Source organism: Anolis sagrei, chromosome 2, assembly GCF_037176765.1.
Source record: "Anolis sagrei isolate rAnoSag1 chromosome 2, rAnoSag1.mat, whole genome shotgun sequence".
In the NCBI taxonomy this organism is placed as follows: Eukaryota; Metazoa; Chordata; class Lepidosauria; order Squamata; family Dactyloidae; genus Anolis; species Anolis sagrei.
In genome coordinates this window covers 15,085,735-15,107,525 of record NC_090022.1, presented here as the reverse complement: position 1 = coordinate 15,107,525, position 21,791 = coordinate 15,085,735, and the positions used below count along the sequence as shown (strand labels likewise).

Genomic DNA, 21,791 nt, shown 5'->3' with positions numbered 1-21,791 from the left:
AATGGAATCTATTAGTTTCCCCTGAACACCCTTATTTCCATTTATAGTTTATCATTTAAAGCTACATTCCATAGCTCCCCATCCAGTCCAACCCCCTGCCAAGAAGCAGGAATATTGCATTCAAATCACCCCTGACAAATGGCCATCCAGCCTTTGCTTAAAAGCTTCCAAAGAAGGAGCCTCCACCACACTCCGGGGCAGAGAGTTCCACTGCTGAACGGCTCTCACAGTCAGGAAGTTCTTCCTCATGTTCAGATGGAATCTCCTCTCTTGTAGTTTGAAGCCATTGTTCCGCGTCCTAGTCCCCAGGGAAGCAGAAAACAAGCTTGCTCCCTCCTCCCTATGGCTTCCTCTCACATATTTATACATGGCTATCATATCTCCTCTCAGCCTTCTCTTCTTCAGGCTAAACATGCCCAGTTCCCTAAGCCGCTCCTCATAGGGCTTGTTCTCCAGACCCTTGATCATTTTAGTCGCCCTCCTCTGGACACATTCCAGCTTGTCAATATCTCTCTGGAATTGTGGTGCCCAGAATTGGACACAATATTCCAGATGTGGTCTAACCAAAGCAGAATAGAGGGGTAGAATTACTTCCTTAGATCTAGACACTATGCTCCTATTGATGCAGGCCAAAATCCCATTGGCTTTTTTTGCCACCACATCACATTCCTGGCTCATGTTTAACTTGTTGTCCACGAGGACTCCAAGATCTTTTTCACACGTACTGCTCTCGAGCCAGGCATTGTCCATTCTGTATCTTTGCATTTCGTTTTTTCTGCCAAAGTGGAGTATCTTGCATTTGTCCCTGTTGAACTTCATTTTGTTAGTTTTGGCCCATCTCTCTAATCTGTCAAGATCGTTTTGAATTCTGCTCCTGTCCTCTGGACTACTGGCTATCCCTCCCAATTTGGTGTCGTCTGCAAACTTGATGATCATGCCTTCTAGCCCTTCATCTAAGTCATTAATAAAGATGTTGAACAGGACCGGGCCCAGGACGGAACCCTGCGGCACTCCGCTCGTCACTTCTTTCCAAGATGAAGAGGAAGCATTAGTGAGCACTCTCTGTGTTCGTCCACTTAACCAATTACAGATCCACCTCACCATAGTTTTGCCTAGCCCACATTGGACTCAGTGTGAGATTAGTTACTATTTTCCAATTCCTTGTGATTATAATTCTTGCAACTGTAAAATATTAACAAATTCTTTCTTTTCCAGTTCTAAATTCAACCTTGTGGCATCCATTAGTAATGCTAACCTAGCATCCGGGGTGATGTTTAGTCCTACAATGCTTTTGCCTAACCAGTCCTTTTAACAATTATATAGCTGTTGCCTCTCAAACCCATTCAGGATACTTTGTTCTTCTAACTTATTAAACTTGCCCATCGAATTATTTATTTATTTATTTATTATTTAGGGCATTTATATCTTGTCCTACTTCAACCTCTGGAACACCCTCCCCAAAGACCTTAGACAGGCCCCTACATTGGCAGTCTTCAGAAAGAACTTGAAGACCTGGCTGTTCCGATGTGCCTTTCCAGAATAGGAATCTCCAATAACAAGTCCCAGAAGCACTTTCGTAGAATTAAGATTGTCGCACATTGCACACTGCACTTGCCCTATCATCCCCACATGCCACCTGTGACATCAGCACTTTTAATCCTGTACCCATTACTCTGGCCTGGCCCAGTTTTACAGTGTTTGATGTATTGTTTATTGCATGTTGTTAATATTGCTTTAACTGTTTTTAATTTGCTTTAGGTTTTGTATTGTTGTATTGTGTTTGAGGCCTTGGCCTTTGTAAGCCGCATCGAGTCCTTCGGGAGATGCTAGCAGAGTACAAATAAAGATAATAATAATAATAATAATAATAATAATAATAATAACCTCTGCAGAGGGACTCAGGACGGCTAACAACAAAAAACATAGGTCTACATATCAAGTCAAAACAGTATAAAACATTGTAAAAACATTAAAACTATTGCCAATTTAAGTCGTCCTATACGTAGGAATTTTGTTCCCATTCCTTCCAAGAAAGAGCAGTTTCCGCCTCCACTAATTTTTATTCTTAAGTTTACTTCTCAGGTCTTCTGGAATTTTTTTCCCCAGTAAAACTATACAGGAACACAAATCCAAGCAAGTCCTTTTTAGCTTTTTCCAAAATCTAAGCCTTTATATGTGTTCTGCACCACATGAGTTCTGTTTTTTTAAAAAATTATAATACAATTTATTGAAAAAATGAACACAAAACAGTCCACAAAACAAAGCTTTAAGCAATCCAACGATATATATTCCTTAATACATAGTGCAGACTCTGCTATTAGTGAAGTTCCTTCCACACTCCATGCATTGCTAAGGCTTCTCACTTATGTGAGCAATTTGATGTCTGGTGTATGCTTTCCTAGTAATGAAGCTCTTGCTGCATTCTATACATTTGTATGGTTGTTTTCCTGTGTGGGTCCTTCGATGGGAACACAAATTATCACTGCGACTGAAGCGCTTTTCACATTCCATGCATTTCTATGCCTTTTCTCCTGTGTGGATCCTTAAATGGGAACGCAAACGTCCATGACTACTGAAGCTCTTTCCACATTCCATGCATTTATGTGGCTTCTCCCGTGTGTGGGTCCTTTGATGACGGCGCAGTTGTACTCTCTCTCTGAAGCTCTTTCCACATTCCATGCATTTGTATGGCTTTTCTCCTGTGTGGATCCTTAAATGTGAACGGTAATGTCCATCTTCCCGGAAGCTCTTTCCACATTCCATGCATTTATATGGCTTCTCCCCCGTGTGGGTCCTTTGATGACTACGCAGGCTTCCTCTGTCACTGTAGCTCTTTCCACATTCTATGCATTTGTAAGGCTTCTCTCCTGTGTGGATCCTTAGATGGGAATGCAAACTTTCTCTGATACGGAAGCTCTTTCCACATTCCATGCATTTATATGGCTTCTCTCCTGTGTGGAGCCTTCTATGGGCAGTAAATCTTACTCTGTATTGGAAGCTCTTCCCACATTCTGTGCATTTGTAACGTTTCTCCCCTGTGTGGGTTCCTTGATGGCAACGCAGATATGCATTATCACTAAAACTCTTCCCACATTCTGCACATTCATATGGCCTCTCCCCTGTGTGGGTCCTTTGATGACGGCGCAGGTTGTCACTCCGAGAGAAGCTCTTCCCACATTCCATGCATTTATGTGGCTTCTCCGCTGTGTGGGTCTTTTGATGGTCACGCAGCCTGTCAATCCGAATGAAGCTCTTCCCACATTCCATGCATTTATGTGGTCTCTCCCCTGTGTGGGTCTTTCGATGGTCACTCATCTTGTTAGAGTATTTAAAGCTCTTTCCACATTCTATGCATTTATATGGTTTCTCCCCTGTGTGGGTTCTTTGATGGTTAAGCAGACCTGTACTGGTAGAGAAGTTGTCTCCACATTCGATACATTTATATGGTTTCTCCCCTGTGTGGGTTCTTTGATGGTTAAGCAGACCTCCAACGTTAGAGAAGCTCTTTTCACATTCAGTGCATTTATATGGTTTCTTCCCTGTGTGGGTTCTTTTATGGATACGCAGACCTCCAGCGTTAGAGAAGCTCTTTTCACATTCAGTGCATTTATATGGTTTCTCCCCTGTGTGGGTTCTTTTATGGATACGCAGACCTCCAGCGTTAGAGAAGCTCTTTTCACATTCAGTGCATTTATATGGTTTCTCCCCTGTGTGGGTTCTTTTATGGATACGCAGACCTCCAGCGTTAGAGAAGCTCTTTTCACATTCAGTGCATTTATATGGTTTCTCCCCTGTGTGGGTTCTTCTATGGCGATGCAGACCTCCAGCATTAGAGAAGCTTTTTTCGCATTCTGTGCATTTATATGGTTTCTCCCCTGTGTGGGTTCTTTGATGGATACGCAGACCGTCAGGTTTAGAGAAGCTCTTTTCACATTCTATGCATTTATATGGTTTCTCCCCTGTGTGTGTTCTTTGATGTAAATTAAGTTTCTTTTTATAAGAGAAACTCTTTCCACATTCTGTGCATTTATATGGCTTCTCCCCCATGTGGGTTCCTTGATGGGAACGCAGGCTTCTACTGGCAGAGAAGTTCATTCCACATTCTATGCATTTATATGGTTTCTCCCCTGTGTGGGTTCTTTTATGGATACGCAGACCTCGAGCGTTAGAGAAGCTCTTTTCACATTCTGTGCATTTATATGGTTTCTCCTCTGTGTGAGTTTCTTGATGTATAGGAAGAATAGTTTTCCGATGTAAGCTCTTTGCACGTTCCATACCACTGAAAATGAATGTATGAGATCTGAATATTCAGTCAGAATTCGTATATTAAGTGAGAATTTCACAAATATGAACAACTCAAAGAACACAACATTTTTGGTTCCCAGTCTTTTGTTGTCCTATTTTCTAAACCACTATCTTTACACCGCAATATTTCTTTCTCCTTTGATTCTACAGGATGATGGCTTGTGGGTTTTTATGCTCAATTATTTCCTTGTTGCTTTTATAGCTGTGTGCCTTGAAGTCCTTTTGGAAATACTGCAACTCTAGGAGAAGTGTCACAGAGTTTTCTTCAGAAGATTTATTCAGTGGGTATCTGTTGGACAATAAGAGGCGACATCTAAATAGTGGTTGAACACAGAAAGATTTCAGTCGGACTTCAATATTGATCCCTCAAAAGTATAGCAAGGCCTGGAGTTAAGAGGAGAAGACTGATCCAACTGGGAAGCTCTCCTTGTGGGATATCCCTATTGGTTTCTCACCAAAAATGCTTTTTGCTTGGCTATCATTTAAGACCCAACTGGTCAAAAGAATATGTTGCTTCTACAAAGTGGTAGTTTTTTTGAAATAACTGCAAGATAAGCTCAATAATAAACAAATATGCAACTGGAAAAATAAGGGTGAGCTCACATTATCTGTTCACTAATTGATAAAAGCACCTGTGGCTAGAATTGTTGGGGAACATGTTATGAATAACTTTTTAAACACGTTAAAGCATATGCTTCTTTTATTGCAATTTTCAGTTGGGGTTTTTTTTTGGAATTTTATTTTTATTTTATTTAATTAAACATACATTTGCAAGTGTTTGTTGCATACAGTGCAATACTTTCTATCTATTAATGTTCTATAATCCTTTATCTCATAATATATATCTATTAAGGGGTCAGTCTACTATCTAAATAATACATAGAAAGATGTCATAGATTCTTACTTTACATCCACTTCTTCCTTGTCTACAGTCTTATAGGATCCTCTCTATATTTTTAATTTAACTTTACATTAAGGTGTTGAATCATTGGTTGCCATTCATTAACGAAGTTGTCTAGTATTTCTCCTCTTAATAATACAGTTATTTTGTCCATTATCAACATATCTATAATATATTTTTCCCATTCTTCTAAAGGAGGTATATCTGGGGTTTTCCAATATCTAGCATACACTATTCTAGATGCCACTGTTGTAAAAAACAAAATTTTTCCAAATTTTCTTTCTAATTCTTCCTCGGGCATATTCAAAAGGTACATTTGAGGTGTCATTTTGAAATTTGTGTTTAACATTTTTTCAAGATATACATAGATCTGTTTCCAGTAATTTTTTACTTTGCTACAAGACCACCATGTGTGGTAGAACGTGCCTTTTTCTTTCCCACATTTCCAACATTTGTTGGAGCAATTATACATCTTAGCTAGTCTCTCTGGAGAGAGATACCATCTCAGGTGCATTTTATAAACATTTTCCTTTAGGTTTTGACATGCAGTATATTTCATTCTTCTCTTCCATGTCTTTTCCCAATGGGACATTTTTATCTCTTGGCCTATATTTGGGCCTATCTAACCATAGAATCTTTTCCTATTTCCTCTTCCGTGTGTCAAGTCAATACATTTTTGTATATATATAAGACCTTTTGGTTTCTGAAACATTGCCACGTCAAACCATGTTTTCGTTGTCTGGAAGCCTGAGGTTCTAAGTTGTTCTTTAAATTTCTCTCGCAATTGTCTATGCAGAAGCCAATTGCATTTAGCGATTTTCAATTGGTTTTAACTGAGGTGTCCCTGGAGTCAGTCCCCACAGTGATACAAGAACTTTGGCCTTTAAGAACCTGAACGAGTAGGATGGTGCCCCCACCCTCACAGCCCCCCATTTCCCCCAAATGCTTATCTCCAGAGAGCTCTCCCAGTGCTCAAAAACAATGTGTCAGGTGGTGGTGGTGGGAGAGATTTGCCTCCTTCTCTCTCCACCTGCTGATACTTTTGTTTTTGAGCACCAGGAGAACTCTCTGGGGGGCCTGCGCTGCTGGCGGGCTCCACAGGTAGGTACCAGGCTGCCAGGCTCCTCTGGTTTACCCGTGAGGGCAAACCAGAGGAGCCACCCCACCAGGTAGATCCCAGGGTTTGGGGTTGGTGTGTGGCCTTGTTCCTGGGAGGAACTGAGTCTAAATAATCATTATTGGGGAAATTAGCAGTGGTTACAGCACATAGTCTTCCTCCATTGTTATTTTTAGTTAGTACAATTTCCCAGGAGCCCCCGGTGGTGCAGTGGGTTAAACCCCTGTGCTGGCAGGACTGAAGACCGACAGGTCGCAAGTTCGAATCCGGGGAGAGGCGGATGAGCTATCAGCTCCAGCTCCTCATGTGGGGACATGAGAGAAGCCTCCCACAAGGATGATAAAAACATCAAATCATCCGGGCGTCCCCTGGGCAACGTCCTTGCAGATGGCCAATTCTCTCACACCAGAAGCAACTTGCAGTTTCTCAAGTTGCTCCTGACACGACAAAAAAAAAGTACATTTTCCCTAAAACTAGGTAAGGAAAATTTAAGAAATGGCATATTGAGAATTCTTTTGCAAAAGGAAAATCTTTGGGGTTTGTTAACGGCTCTAAATATGCTCACTCTTCAGGAGGAGGCTGGTAATACCAAATTTGGAACTATATTATTATGGACATTTTTCAAGAATAACAACTCTGTTGTATGGGTACAAATTGAAAGAAGGAAAGCTTCAAAAGGTATTATGCTATGGCAAGTATGTTTGTTGAAAAAATAAAGAAAAGTTAGTCAACCCTTTTACTGAGGACTTGATTCGTGTCTGGGTCCTAATATATGAAAGTTCTTAATACTAGATGAATGAAGGGGGGATCTGGATCTCTTGACAGGGGCAACTTGAGAAACTGCAAGTTACTTCTGGTGTGAGAGAATTGGCCGTGTGCAAGGATGTTGCCCAGGGGACGCCTGGACGTTTGATGTTTTTACCATCCTTGTGGGAGGTTTCTCTCATGTCCTCACATGGGGAGCTGGAGCTGACAGAGGTAGCTCAACTCACTCTCCCTGGATTTCTGCTGGGACAAGGGTTTAACCCATTGCACCACTGGGGGCTCCTCTCAGAACAGGTGCTGCGACAAGACAATTGTATTGTTTTGAATATATCACACTGTTATTCTGGGAAACAACCCGGGTGAATCATTATGTGGTCAATGGCACATAATGGTCTCACCCAGCTTGTTTTAACTATAATGTATTGTTTTGTTTTTATTAGTTATTTTATTTAAGTAGAGTTGTTTTTGGTTATTTTCTGTAAGTTGTTATTTTATGGTATTTAGTATTGTTTACTGATTTTTGCAAATTTTGCTGTATTTTATGTTCTGTGTTGCACCTTGGTTGTGCTGTCTGTAAGCCACCACGAGTCCCTTCTGGGAGATAGTGGCAGGATATAAATAAAGCTGTTGTTGTTATTGTTGTTATTATTATTATTGGCACCGCCACCGCCTTGGCTCAGAGGGATGTAAGAAGCCCTAGAGGTTTGAATTTTTCAGACTGTATGGCCATGTTCCAGTAGCATTCTCTCCTGATGTTTGGCCTGCATCTCTGGCAGGCATCCTCAGAGGTTTGTGGGAGAGAAAGCTGCTGGAACATGACCATACAGCCTGAAAAACTCACAGCAACCCAGTTCTGGCCATGAAAGCCTTCGACAGCCGTAGATGTGTCCTTTGAGCTCCTGCACAGAGTGTACAGACCAGGCATGGGCAAAATGTCTAACCTGGGGGCCACACGGTGAGCTGGGAGGGAGGGTGGTTCTTCCCAAGTCCCTTCCCCTTTTCTGTCAAGAGGCAGAAAGGAAAGGTCAGGATGAAATGGTGGACAGGAGATATAGATATAGAATCCTAGAGCTGGAAGAGACCCCCCCCCCCCAAGGATCATCCAGTTTAACCCCCTTCCATGGAGGAAGGCACAATCAAAGCACAGCCTCCGTGGAAAAGCTTCCTGAGAAGGAGACTCCAACACACTCCCAGGCAGTCTATGCCCGTCTCCAGGAAGTTTTTCCTAATCTTTTCAGTCAAATCTCTTTCCCTGCCGTATGAAACCATTGCTCCCTTGTGTCCTGGTCTCTAGAGTAGAAGAAAGTCAGTTTTCCCCGTCCTCCTTAATGGGACACCCTTTTACATCTGGAAACATGGTTCTTGTGTTCCCTCTCTATCTTCTCTTCTCCCAGCTAAACATTCTACAGGAAGAAAGGAGGAAGGAAGAAAGAATGAAGGGTGGAAGAGAATGGAGGGAGGGAGGGAGTAAAGAAAAAGAGGGAGGGGGAAGAAGGGCAGAAAGAGGGAAGGAAGGACAAAAGGGTGGAAGGGAAGAAAGGAGAATAAGGAAGAAAAGTAAGGGAGGGAGGGGGGAAAGAGGAAGGAAAGAGAAAAGGAAGGATAGGATGTGTGAGAGAGGAGGGCTTGAGAAAAGAGCCCAAGGAGCCACATCCAACCGCCGGGCCTGGTTTTGCCCATCTGAACTCAAAAAAAGAGATTTAAAGATGGGCTCAAAGCCAACCTTTAAAACTGTGGCATAGACACTGAGAACTGAGAAGCCCTGGCCCTTGAGCACTCTAACTGGAGGCCAGCTGTGACCAGCAGTGCTATAGAATTTGAAAGAGCACGAACGGAGGGCGAAAAAGAAAAACATGCCAAGAGGAAGGCGCACCAAGCCAACCCCGACTGGGACCACATTCCACCCGGAAACCAATGTCCTCACTGTGGGAGAACATGGGGGTCACGAATAGGGCTCCACAGTACCCACCACCAGGACACCGCACATGGAGGACAATCTAACTCGGACAACGAGGGTTCGAGTAAGTAAGTAAGTCCCTGGTATACACTATGTGGGTGTGGAATGCTAAAAGTACAATTTCCTAATGGTTACATTTATGGTCCTTGGAGGTATGTGGAGTTAGAAATATGTCTTCTAGTTCTAGTCCTAAGGGTTGCAAGAGGCTTCTGAAGCTGCTCCAATTCGGGCATTAAAAGTCCCCACATCTAAGAGCACCAGGATGGCGTGGGTTTGGGTGTCTTCTGCTGCTGCTTTGCTCTGAAGGTGCTCTATTCTGTGCATTTGATGCCCTTGGGCTGATGCAATACAGTATCTGGAGTACTGTGTCCAGTTCTGGGCACCACAATTGAAAGGAGATGTAGACATGCTGAAATGTTTCCAGAGGAGAGTGACCAAAATGATCAAGGGTCTGGAGAACAAGCCCTATGAGGAGTGGCTTAAAGAGCTGGGCATGTTTAACCTGAAGAAGAGAAGTCTGAGAGGAGACATGATGGCCATGGATCAAGATGTGAGGGGAAGTCACAATGAGAATGGAGCAAGCTTGTTTGCTGCTGCCCTGGACACTAGGATGCGGAACAATGGCTTCAAACTACAAGAAAGGAGATTTCACCTAAACATTAGGAAGAACTTCCTGTGAGAGCTGTTCAACTGTGGAACACTCTGCCCAGAGTGTGGTGGAGGCTCCTTCTTTGGGGCTTTTAAAGCAGAGGCTGGGTGGCTCTCTGTCGGGGGTGTTTGAATGCGATTTTCCTGCTTCTTGGCAGTGAGTCGGGACTGGATGGCCCACAAGGTCTCTTCCAACTCTAGCATTCTATTTATATGTGAATCGATGGAAGAGAGGAGGGGCAAAAGCACCCCGTTTTCCAGTGGGTTAAACTACTGAGCTAAACTTGTTGACTAAATGGTCGCAGGTTTGAATCTGGGGAGCAGCGTGAGCTTCCGCTGTCAGCCCCAGCTTCTGCCAACCTAGCAGTTCAAAAACATGCAAATGTGAGTAGATCAATAGGTACCACTCCGGCAGGAAAGTAACAGCGTGCCATGCAGTCATGCTGGCCACATGACCTTGGAGGTGTCTACAGACAACGCCAGCTCTTCGACTTAGAAATGGAGATGAATAATAATCCCCTGACTTGACCTAACCCTACAAAATGCCCTTGGAAGCACTTTATTTTTTACCTTGTAGTGCAATCAAACCTACCTTGTCCCTCAGATTCCCTCTCCAGATACATTACACTGTTCTCTCACCCAGTTTTTTTTAATTTTTTAATTCATTGAAACCGGTTTCTGCCCACTGTGATTAATTTTTGTGTTTTAAAAGTTGTGATTTTATATTGCTGATGTGTTATTGATACTGGTTCTTGTATTTAATTTAATTTATATTTTGCTGCTGTGTTTTGTTGTATATTGCTTTACTGTATTGCTGGGCTTGGCCTCATTTAAGCCGCCCCGAGTCCCCTTGGGAGATGGTGGCGGGTTATAAATAAATTATTATTATTATTATTATAGATGAGCACCAACCCCCAGAGTCGGACACAACTGGACTTAATGTCAGGGGAAAACCTTTACCTTTACTTACCTTTTCTACGTGAGATTTCAAAATGCAATTCAGCCCATTGGAAAAAAAGAGTCGTTTCCCCCGAGTCCTGGAAATGGTGCTCGAGACTCAGAAGTCCTGGAAATGTTGCAATGGAGAGACTCAGGAGAAACGCAGGCAAGGCAATGATAAACAAACGGCTAAGATCCTGACAACTGGAGGGGTCTTTCTTTCCCCGAAGGAGCCTTGCCCCCCTCCCTAGATTTCCCTTTCCTCTCTTTCCCCTCCTTTCATCTCTCTCTCTCTCTCCCTTCCTCTCTCTTTGGCCTTTAGCGCTGTTTGTAAAAAAATTTTTATTTCATACCCTGTGTCTACCCTACTGTATTATTTCTTATTGTTTGTATTTTATTTAAGTTATTACTTGCTGTATGTATTTTGTTTCATTATAACTGTTGGGGCTTAGCTTCATGGTAGCCGCCCCGAGTCTCTGTGGGGAGATGGTGGCAGGGTATAAATAAAGTTTAAGTTAAGTTTTAAATGATAGAGAGGAGGGTCTGAGAAAAGAGCCCAAGGGGCCACATCTGGCCCCCAGGCCTGGGTTTGCCCATACTTGGTATAGATTATGTGGGTGCTTAAATGATAAAAAATTAATTCTCTGCTAACTATTCATTGCCCATGGAGGTATGTGGAGTTAAAATTTACATCATCTAGTTCTAGTCCTAAGGGTTGCCAGAAAGGCCTTCTGAATCTGCTCCAAGTCCCCACATCGAAGAGCAATAGGATGGCCTTGGTTTGGAGCTTTCTGCTTCTTGTTTGCTATGAGGATGCTCTATTCTGGGCCAGAGTGAAGAGAGAGGGGGGCAGAGGACAGTTCCACCTTGTCTCCTGTGCTATTCTTATAATGTAATATAAAAACATGTAATATTTATAATATTACTAGCTGTCCCCTGCCACGTGTTGCTGTGGCTCAGGCTGGTGATCTGGAAAATAAAGTAATGAGAAAGTGTTGGTTTCTAATATATGTAATTTTTTTCTGCTTGTGGGTAAACAGTATTTCTTGTTGTTTCTTTGTCCGTGTTGATGTGGAGATTGTCAAGGTCTATTCCCCCCAAACTCCATCTGTGTTCATATTTGGGCATATTTGCTTGAGTCCACAGTGCTCTCTGTGGCGATTGTCTGGTTTGACTTTTCTGGAATATGCAACATATCATAGTCTTTCTTTAGGGGTCCCTTTCAAATCTATGATACTATATCTGTGTGTGTGAATCATATCTGTCTATATCTATGGCTGGATGGCTCTTTGTCAGGAGGGCTCTGATTACATTTTCTTGCCCTGGTGAAGAGAGTTGGACTGGATGGCCTTGAGTATTTTCTGTTGGTCATGGGGGTTCTGTGTGGGAAATTTGCCCCAATTCTGTCGTTTGTGGGATTCAGAACGCTCTTTGATTATAGGTGAACTATAAATCCCAGTAACTACAACTCCCAAAAGGTCTATTTCCTTCAAACTCCATCTGTGTTCATATTTGGGCATATGGAATATTCATGCCAAGTTTGATCCACATCCATCATTGTTTGAGTCCGCAGTGCTCTCTGGATGTAGGTGAACTACAACTCCCAACTCAGGGTCAATGACCACCAAACCCTTCTAGTGTTTTCTGTTGGTCATGGGAGTCCTATATGCCACATTTGGTTCAATGCCAAAAATCATCCGGGCGTCCCCTGGGCAACATCCTTGCAGACGGCCAATTCTCTCACACCAGAAGCGACTTGCAGTTTCTCAGGTCGCTCCTGACACAACAAAATAAATAAATAAATAAATAACATTAATAATAAAACTTTATCTGTACCCCGCCACCATCTCCCCAAAGGACTCGGAGCGGCTTACATGAGGCCAAGCCCAACAACACATCAATAAAAACAACAAGCAATAAGCGAAATAAACAATACAATTAGTGTAACTCACATATAGACAATAACACACAAGGATTTAATAACCTATGGCCGGGCCAGATGTAATAGTTAAAACTTTAAACATAAACGCTGGACATGAACAGAAGTAGGATGTATCTAGGAGGAGGGTTTTAAACGAAAGTAGAGAGCAACCCAATTGATAATTAAAGGATATTTTGCAGGTGATGGTTTGAAATACTTTTGTTGTTGTTTTGTGTCTAATTCATGTTGTATTATTTTTGGGCTTGGCCTCATCTTAGCCGCCCCGAGTCCCCTTTGGGGAGATGGTGGCGGGTTATCAATAAAGTTTATTATATTATTATTGTGTGCATGTGTCAGGAGCAAGTTGAGAAAACTGCAAGTCGCTTCTGGTGTGAGAGAACTGGTCATCTGCAATGACGTTGCCCAGGGGGATGTTTTACCCATCCTTTTGGGAGGCTTCTCTCATGTCCCTGCATGGGGAGCTGGAGCTGACAGAGGGTGCTCATCCACACTCTCCCCAGATTGTTGTTGTTGTTGTTCATTCGTTCAGTCGTCTCCGACTCTTCGTGACCTCATGGATAAGCCCACGCCAGAGGTCCCTGTCGGCCGTTACCACCCCCAGCTCCCTCAAGGTCGGTCCAGTCACTTCAAGGATGCCATCCATCCATCTTGCCCTTGGTCGCCCCCCCCAGATTATATTATCATTATTATTAATGATAAACAAACCGCGAAGATCCTGAAAATAGGAGGGGCCTCTCCCCCTCCCTGGACTTCCCTGTTCTCTCTTTCCCTTCCTTTCGTCTCTCTCTCCCCCACCCTTTTCTCCCTTTGGCCTTCAGCGCCTCCACCTTACCTCCTCCTCGGTCCTCTTCCGCCTTCTCTCTGCCTTTTCCCGCCAAGAGAGCCTGGCCCCTCCTCCGGAAGTGACGCCAGAGCGGGGGATGTGTCACTCTTCTCCCTCCTCTCTGCCTTCTCTGGCCAACTTGAAGGAAGTTCTAAGCCTGTGCCTCCCCTTCTCACCACAAATAGGAAGCCTTGGGTTGAGCAATGGGAGGGAGCAGAAGTGTCTCTGAACAATAAGTATGTTTGAAGAGGAAAATGTATTTATTTATTGTGTCAGAAGCGAATTGAGGGTACAGTTCATGGAATCATAGAATCAAAGAGTTGGAAGAGACCTCATGGGCCATCCAGTCCAACCCCATTCTGCCAAGAAGCAGGAACACTGCATTCAAATCACCCCCAACAGATGGCCATCCAGCCCCTGTTTAAAAGCTTCCAAAGAAGGAGCCTCCACCACACTCCGGGGCAGAGAGTTCCACTGCTGAACGGCTCTCACAGTCAGGAAGTTCTTCCTCATGTTCAGGTGGAATCTCCTCTCTTAGTTTGAAGCCATTATTCCGCGTCCTAGTCTCCAAGGAAGCAGAAAACAAGCTTGCTCCCTCCTCCCTGTGGCTTCCTCTCACATATTTATACATGGCTATCATATCTCCTCTCAGCCTTCTCTTCTTCAGGCTAAACATGCCCAGCTCCTTAAGCCGCTCCTCATAGGACTTGTTCTCCAGACCCTTGATCATTTTAGCCGCCTTCCTCTGGACACATTCCAGCTTGTCAATATCTCTCTTGAATTGTGGTGCCCAGAATTGGACACAATATTCCAGGTGTGGTCTAACCAAAGCGGAATAGAGGGGTAGCATTACTTCCCTGGACAGATGGCCATCCAGCTTCTGTTTAAAAGCCTCTAAAGGAGGAGCCTCCACCACACTCCAAGGCAGAGAGTTCCCCTGCTGAACAGTTCTTCCTTTCAGGTAGAACAGGGGTTCTCAAACTTGCTAATGCCGTGACCCCTTAATGCAGTTCCATATGTTGTGGTGACCCCCAACCATAATATGGTTTCCGTTGCTACTTGATACCTGTCATTTTATTACTGTTATAAATCATAATGTAAATATTTGATACGCAGGATGTATTTTCATTCACTGGATTAAATTGAGCACAAATATCCAAAATGCGATAAAATAGTGAAGAGTAGAGACATCAGACTGGCAACAAAGATCCGCCTAGTCAAAGCCATGGTATTCCCTGTAGTCACCTACGGTTGTGAGAGCTGGACCTTAGGGAAGGCCGAGCGAAGGAAGATCGATGCTTTTGAGCTGTGGTGTTGGAGGAAAGTGCTGAGAGTGCCTGGGACTGCGAGAAGGTCCAACCAGTCCATCCTCCAGGAAATAAAGCCCAACTGCTCATTGGAGGGAAGGATACTAGAGACAAAGTTGAAGTACTTTGGCCACATCATGAGGAGACAGGAAAGCCTAGAGAAGGCAATGATGCTGGGGAAAGTGGAAGGCAAAAGGAAGAGGGGCCGACCAAGGGCAAGGTGGATGGATGGCATCCTTGAAGTGACTGAACTGACCTTGAAGGAGCTGGGGGTGGTGACGGCCGACAGGGAGCTCTGGCGTGGGCTGGTCCATGAGGTCACGAAGAGTCGGAGACAACTGAACGAATGAACAACACACCCAAAATGCCCAAATGTGAATGCTAGTGAGGTTGGGGGGAGGATTGATTTTGTCATTTGGGAGTTGTAGTTGCTGGGATTTATAGTTCACTTATAATCAAAGAGCATTCTGAACTCCACCTGCGATGGAATTGAACCAAACTTGGCACACAGAACTCCCATGACAATCGGAAAACACTGGAAGGGTTTGTTGGCATTGACCTTGAGTTTGGGAGTTGTAGTTCACCTACATCCAGAGGAGTGCTGTGAATTCATGCAATGATGGATCTGGACCAAACTTGGCACAAATACTAAATATGCCCAAATGTGAACACTGGTGTAGTCTGGGGAAAAGAGACCTTGACATTTGGGAGTTGTAGTTGTTGGGATTTATAGTTCACCTACAATCAAAGAGCATTCTGAACTCGACCAACAATAGGATTGGGTCAAACGTCCCACACAGAATCCCCATGACCAACAGAAAATACTATGTTTTCTGATGGTCTTTGGCGACCCCTTTGACACCCCCTCACGACCCCCTCAGGGGTCCCGACCCCCAGGTAGAGTCTCCTTTCCTGTAGTTTGAAGCTATGTAAATAAATTATTGGGGGGGGGTATTTAGAGAAATATAAGATATAATGAACATTAAAATAGAAAGAAGTCCTAGTATAGCTTTATTATCATTATATAATAATAAATTGAAAAAAGAGGATAAAGATGTGATAACAAACTTATTAACAACTAGCCGTTCCCTGCCACATGTTGCTGTGGCCCACATGGGGATTCTGTGTGGGAGGTTTGGCCCAGTTCTATCATTGGTGAGGTTCAGAATGCTCTGTGATTGTAGGTGAACTATAAATCCCAGCAACTACAACTCCCAAATATCAAGCTTCTATTTCCCCCAAACTCCACCAGTGTTCACATTCGGGCATATTGAGTATTCGTGTAGAGTTTGGTCCAGATCCATCATTATCTGAGTCCACAGTGTTCTCTGGATGTAGGTGAACTACAACTCCCAAACACAAGGTCAATGCCCACCAAACCCTTCCAGTATTTTCTGTTGGTCATGGGAGAACTGTGTGCCAAGTTTGGTTCAATTCCATCGTTGGTGGAGTTCAGAATGCTCTTTGATTGTAGGTGAACTATAAATCCCAGCAACTACAACTCCCAAATGACAAAATCAATTTTTTGAGTGAAGGACATACATTGGGTTGTTAGGTGTCTTGTGTCCAAATTTGGTGTCAATACGTCCAGTTGTTTTTGAGTTCTGTTAATCCCACAAACTAACATTACAGTTTTTATTTATATAGACAGCAAGACTGCTTATAGCAAGGAATTGGAAAAGAGAAATAAATATACAAATGGAGGAGTATATAGCAAGATACTCCACTTTGGCAGGACAAACAAAATGCAACGATGGGGGACAATGCCTGGCTCGAGAGCACTACGTGTGAAAAAGATCTTGGAGTCCTCGTGGGCAACAAGTTAAACATGAGCCAACAATGTGATGGAACTGCATTAAGGGGTCACAGCATTAGCAAGTTTGAGAACCCCTGTTCTACCTGAAAGGAAGAACTGTTCAGCAGGGGAACTCTCTGCCTTGGAGTGTGGTGGAGGCTCCTCCTTTAGAGGCTTTTAAACAGAAGCTGGATGGCCATCTGTCCAGAGAAGTCATGCTACCCCTCTATTCCGCTTTGGTTAGACCACACCTGGAATATTGCGTCCAATTCTGGGCACCACAATTCAAGAGAGATATTGACAAGCTGGAATGTGTCCAGAGGAGGGCGGCTAAAATGATCAAGGGTCTGGAGAACAAGTCCTATGAGGAGCGGCTTAAGGAGCTGGGCATGTTTAGCCTGAAGAAGAGAAGGCTGAGAGGAGATATGATAGCCATGTATAAATATGTGAGAGGAAGCCACAGGGAGGAGGGAGCAAGCTTGTTTTCTGCTGCCCTGGAGACTAGGACGTGAAACAATGGCTTCAAACTACAAGTAAGGAAATTCCATCTGAACATGAGAAAAAACTTCCTGACTGTGAGAGCCATTCAGCAGTGGAACTCTCTGCCTCGGAGTGTGGTGGAGGGTCCTTCTTTGAAGGCTTTTAAACAGAGGCTGGATGGCCATCTGTCAAGGGTGATTTGAATGCAATATTCCTGCTTCTTGGCAGAATGGGGTTGGACTGGACGGCCCATGAGGTCTCTTCCAACCCTTTGATTCTATGAGTGGTAGAAGGAAGTATGGAAATTGGCAAGAAATGGTAAGCTGACATGTATATTAAAAGTGAAAAGAGGTATAGGGAAACAAAGTGATTTGGATGAGGTATGGAGAAAATTGTTTGAAAAAAGGATTTTTTTAAAAAAGATGGAAAGTTACTTCCGCAAGAAGAATTGAAATTTTGGATAGATGATACGTAAAAGCTGTGGCTTGGGAGGGGAGCACAGCGGTGATGGATAGATAATATGTATAAGCAGAGAAATAACAGTAGATGCCAAAAGTTAAAGCATGGTAGCTTGTATTGAATAATATGTATCTGCTGTAAAATAAACCATGTATTTCTCCAGGGAAGCAAAAAAAAACAAAAAAAAAACAAGCTTGCTCCTTCCTTCCTATGACTTCCCCTCACATATTTATACAAAGCCCTCACCTTGTCTCTTCTCAGCCTTCTGCAGGCTAAACATGCCCAGCTCTTTAAGCCGCTCCTCATAGGGTTTGTTCTCCAGACCCTTGATCATTTGAGTCACTCTCCTCTGGACACACTCCAGCTTGTCAACTTCTCCCTTCAATTGCGGTGCCCAGAATTGGACACAATATTCCAAGGTAGCATCACTTCCCTGGATCTAGATTCCTATTGACGCAGGAAAAAATGCCACTGGATTTTTTTGCCGCCGCATCACATTGTTGGCTCCACGAGGACTCCAAGATCTTTAGCCTTCTCTGGCCAACTTTGAGGAAGTTTAGGACCTCCTCCCCTTTTCTCAGTAAAGCTGGAGGTGGAGGCATGAGAGGGAGCAGCAGTGTGTTTGAACAGGAGCAGGAAGGGGTGGGATCCACAGGAAGGGAGTGTGATGCTTATTAGACCAGGCTGTGGTGCAGCTAATTAGTAGCCAGCTGCATTAAATCACTACAGACTGAGAGGTCATGATTTCAAAGCCACCCCGGGTCGGAGTGAGCTCCCAACCATTAATAGTCTAGCTTGCTGTTGACCTATGCAGCCCGAAAGACAGTTGCATCTGTCAAGGAGGAAATTTAGGTACTGCTCAATGTGGGGAGGCTAATTTAACTAATTTACAATATCATAAAACCTTCCAGCAGCGTGCATAAGAATGAGGAAGTACTCCATCAAGGACTCAGTGTCAGAAGTGGACAGTGAAGAGGCAGCTCCCCCTGTGGCCAGAATCGAGCATACCCTCATGAAGCCGGAAAGCTAGAATGTTAAATGCCTCTGTGTCTGTCTATATATGGTGTATGTCTAATGGCATTGAATGCATGCCATATATATGTGCATTGTAATCCGCCCTGCGGGGTGAGAAGGGCGGAATATAAATGCTGTAAATAAATAAATAAATAAAAAGAACAGCAGCCTGGCTGGCAGAGAGAGAGGGAAAGAAAGGAGGGGCAGACAGGCTTCTGCAAAAGGAGGTGTTCTACAAAAGGAAAGAAGGAATCATGTGCCCAGAGGCTGGGGGACTCTGACCCACCCTGGAGATCAGTCGTCAGTCTCCTATGTGCCCCTGTCTGCATCTTTTCTCACCTGGCGCTCTTCTATATATTGATGAAGAGGCACCTTTGGTTTTCTTCAAGGCAGTGTTTCTCAGTCTGGGGGTCGGGACCCCTTGGAGGGGTTGTGAGGGGGTTACATGGGAATAAATTTAAATAAAATTATTTTTGTTGCTACTTCACAACTGTAATTTTGCTACTGTTATGAATCATAATGTAAATATCTGATATGCAGGATGTATTTTCATGCAACGGACCAAATTTGGCACAAATACACGATATGCCCAAATGTGAATACTGCTGGGGTCAGGTGGGGGTGGGGGTGGAATGATTGATCAAATGTGAATAATGGTGGGGTTGGAGGTGGGGAGATGATTTTGTCATTTGGGAGTTGCAGTTGCTGAGATTTATAGTTAGCCTACAATCAAAGAGCATTCTGAACTCCACCAAGAATGGAATTGAACCAAACTTGACACACAGAACTCCCTTGATCAACAGAAAATACTGGAAGGGTTTGGTGGGTACTGACCTTGAGTTTGGGAGTTGTAGTTCACTGACATCAAGAGGCCACTGTGGGAGTTGAAGTCCAAAACACCTAGAGGGCTGAAGTTTTCCCATGCCTAGTCTAGATGTTCCTTGATGGTGTCTGTACTATGGTTTCTGTTCCTGGGTTATAAATGCCATTTCCTAATTGGTTGTGTCATTAAAACATGGTGAAAGTTTATTACACTGGAAAAACTTTTGTCTTTGGTCATGGGACAAAGCAGCAAATTTGGCCTTGTTGAGTCTCCACTAATTTAACACAGTTTCCGCCACACAAAAAACAAAGTTTCTGGAGTAGAACAACTACTTTCAAAGTAAAGGCCACACAATGAAACAGGAAATAACACTTTCAACCCAGGAACAGATTTTTTATTATTATTATTAAAAATGTTTTTTTATAAAAACTTTGAAAATTCACCAAAAATCAATGGATAAGTCAAACATTCTGAAATTTGGTGAGCTAACAGTGGTAAATGTGTTCTACCACTGTACAAGTTTCATCAGGATATTCAAAAAATGAGGGAGAGAGAACCCCCCCAATTTTCCCCACTGACTATAATGTTTTCCTTAATGTGCATGCGTGACCACCATGAAGATTCAGAAGTTTCCTAAAGTTTCGAAATCTTTACCCCCAAAATTTGGAAAGGCCACAGTAACTAAAGTTGGCTTCAGAGACACTTGCTTCAGTGCCTCTGATCAAAACTCAAAGTTTTAGCAATTTGCAGTTTGAAAAACGAACTTGGAAAATAAGCCGGATTAAACTGGCAAAAAATCCGGATTAAACAAGAGTTACTTCAAAACACACCGAAATCACACAGTTCAAAGATAATGATCAAAAAAAGAGCCGTGAAGAGAAGCCGTTGTCCAAAAGCAGTCCAAAGACGAAGAAGTCCCAGATGAAGATTCCAAAGTCCAAAAGGCAAGGTTGCCGTCAGAAACAGTCCGAAGTCAAGAAGAGGGGAGATCCGCACTTACGAGAATCCAAGCCAGTCGGTACATGAAGTAAACAGCAACCTGAAGTTCCAGGACCCAAGCCCAACAAGAGAAGCGGCAGCAACAAGACCCAAGGCACGAAACCAACACTTTGCCTACTGCAAAGTTCTATCACTCCAGTGCCTTCATTTATCTTACAACTCATCATCCGTTGATGAGATGCCCTCCACCCCATCCTCATCGGTCAGCTGGCTCAGCCTCTACAGCTGAACGCCAACACCCATCCCTCCAACTCTTCCACCTTTTGTCAAGACTTAGGTCTCCTCATGATTCCATGGTATCACCAGATTGCCAATCTCCACCAAAAAATCCCTCAAAAGTATCGCTAGACGTGGGTTGTGTACTGGTTCCTCTTCATCTTCACTACTCTCAGACCCATTACTTCCAGTAAAGCCCATGAAATCCTCTTCCTCTGTGGGAGCAGTAAGTATGTCCTGGATCCTCTTTCTCTGACGTTCCATGTCTGACTCTTGCTCCAGAGTAATCCTCTTAATACCTCTACTCCCATCTCCTTCCTCCTCCTCACTCATTTTACTCTCAGAGAAACCTTCGAAGGATTCCTCATCTGTGGGTGACATAAATATCTCCCGAATTCTCTTCCTTTGCTGCTCCTCATCTAACACCTTGGTACCTCGTTTCCTTCTTCTACTACTCCTACTATCAGTTGTAACATTGCCAGCAGACTCTACTACAACACAACCATTAACCAAATGTCATAACCAAAATTCCTGACCAACAAGATTGTATTGTTTTCCCTTTTCACTTTCTAATACATATTTAATAAAAACCGACCAGTATAAATCAAAATCTAACCTATTAGTTTCCCCTGAACACCCTTATTTCCATTGATAGTTTATCATTTAAAGCTACGTTCCATTGCTCCCCATAGCATGATTTCAGTGTGAGATTAGTTACTATTTTCCAATTCCTTGTGATTATAATTCTTGCAACTGTAAAATAATAACCAATTCTTTCTTTTCCATTTCTAAATTCAACTTTGTGGCATCCATTAGTAATGCTAACCTAGCATCCGGGGTGATGTTTAGTCCTACAATGTTGCCTATATATTTATTTCAGTGAATATATTATTTCAAAAAATCTTCAACTGGGGGCATGCCCACCATGGATGAAAATATGTCTCTTTGTGCATGCCACATTTCCAGGAAAGATTAGTTGTCCTACTATCCACCTGATGTTGTTTAACTGGAGTGATATATCATCTCCAATATGACTTTGTACACATTTTCTTTTAATCTTATTAATAGATTCTTCACCACTCGCCACTTTGGAACCCATTCCCAATCAAGGTCTGTCAGAGGCCCTAGGTCAGTGGTTCTCAACCTTCCGAATGCCGCGACCTTCTAATACAGTTCCTCATGTTGTGGTGACCCCCAAACATAAAATTATTTTCGTTGCTATTTCATAACTGTAACTTTGCTACTGTTATAAATTGTAATGTAATTATCCGATATGCAGAATGTATTTTCATTCACTGGAC

At 43.2% G+C, this 21,791-nt stretch overlaps 1 protein-coding gene across 1 annotated transcript; it reads right to left on the bottom strand.

Annotated features, from left to right (window-relative positions):
• Positions 1–976: 976 nt before the first annotated feature.
• On the bottom strand, positions 977–13,466 carry LOC137096280 (zinc finger protein 160-like). Its single transcript, XM_067465322.1, has 3 exons — positions 13,407–13,466; positions 10,664–10,759; positions 977–4,594 (listed from the first exon to the last, which is right to left on the bottom strand). The coding sequence occupies exon 3, from the start codon at positions 4,273–4,275 to the stop codon at positions 2,518–2,520; it is 1,758 nt and encodes a 585-aa protein (XP_067321423.1). The 5' UTR covers positions 4,276–4,594; positions 10,664–10,759; positions 13,407–13,466; the 3' UTR covers positions 977–2,517.
• Between the last annotated feature and the right edge of the window lie 8,325 nt (positions 13,467–21,791).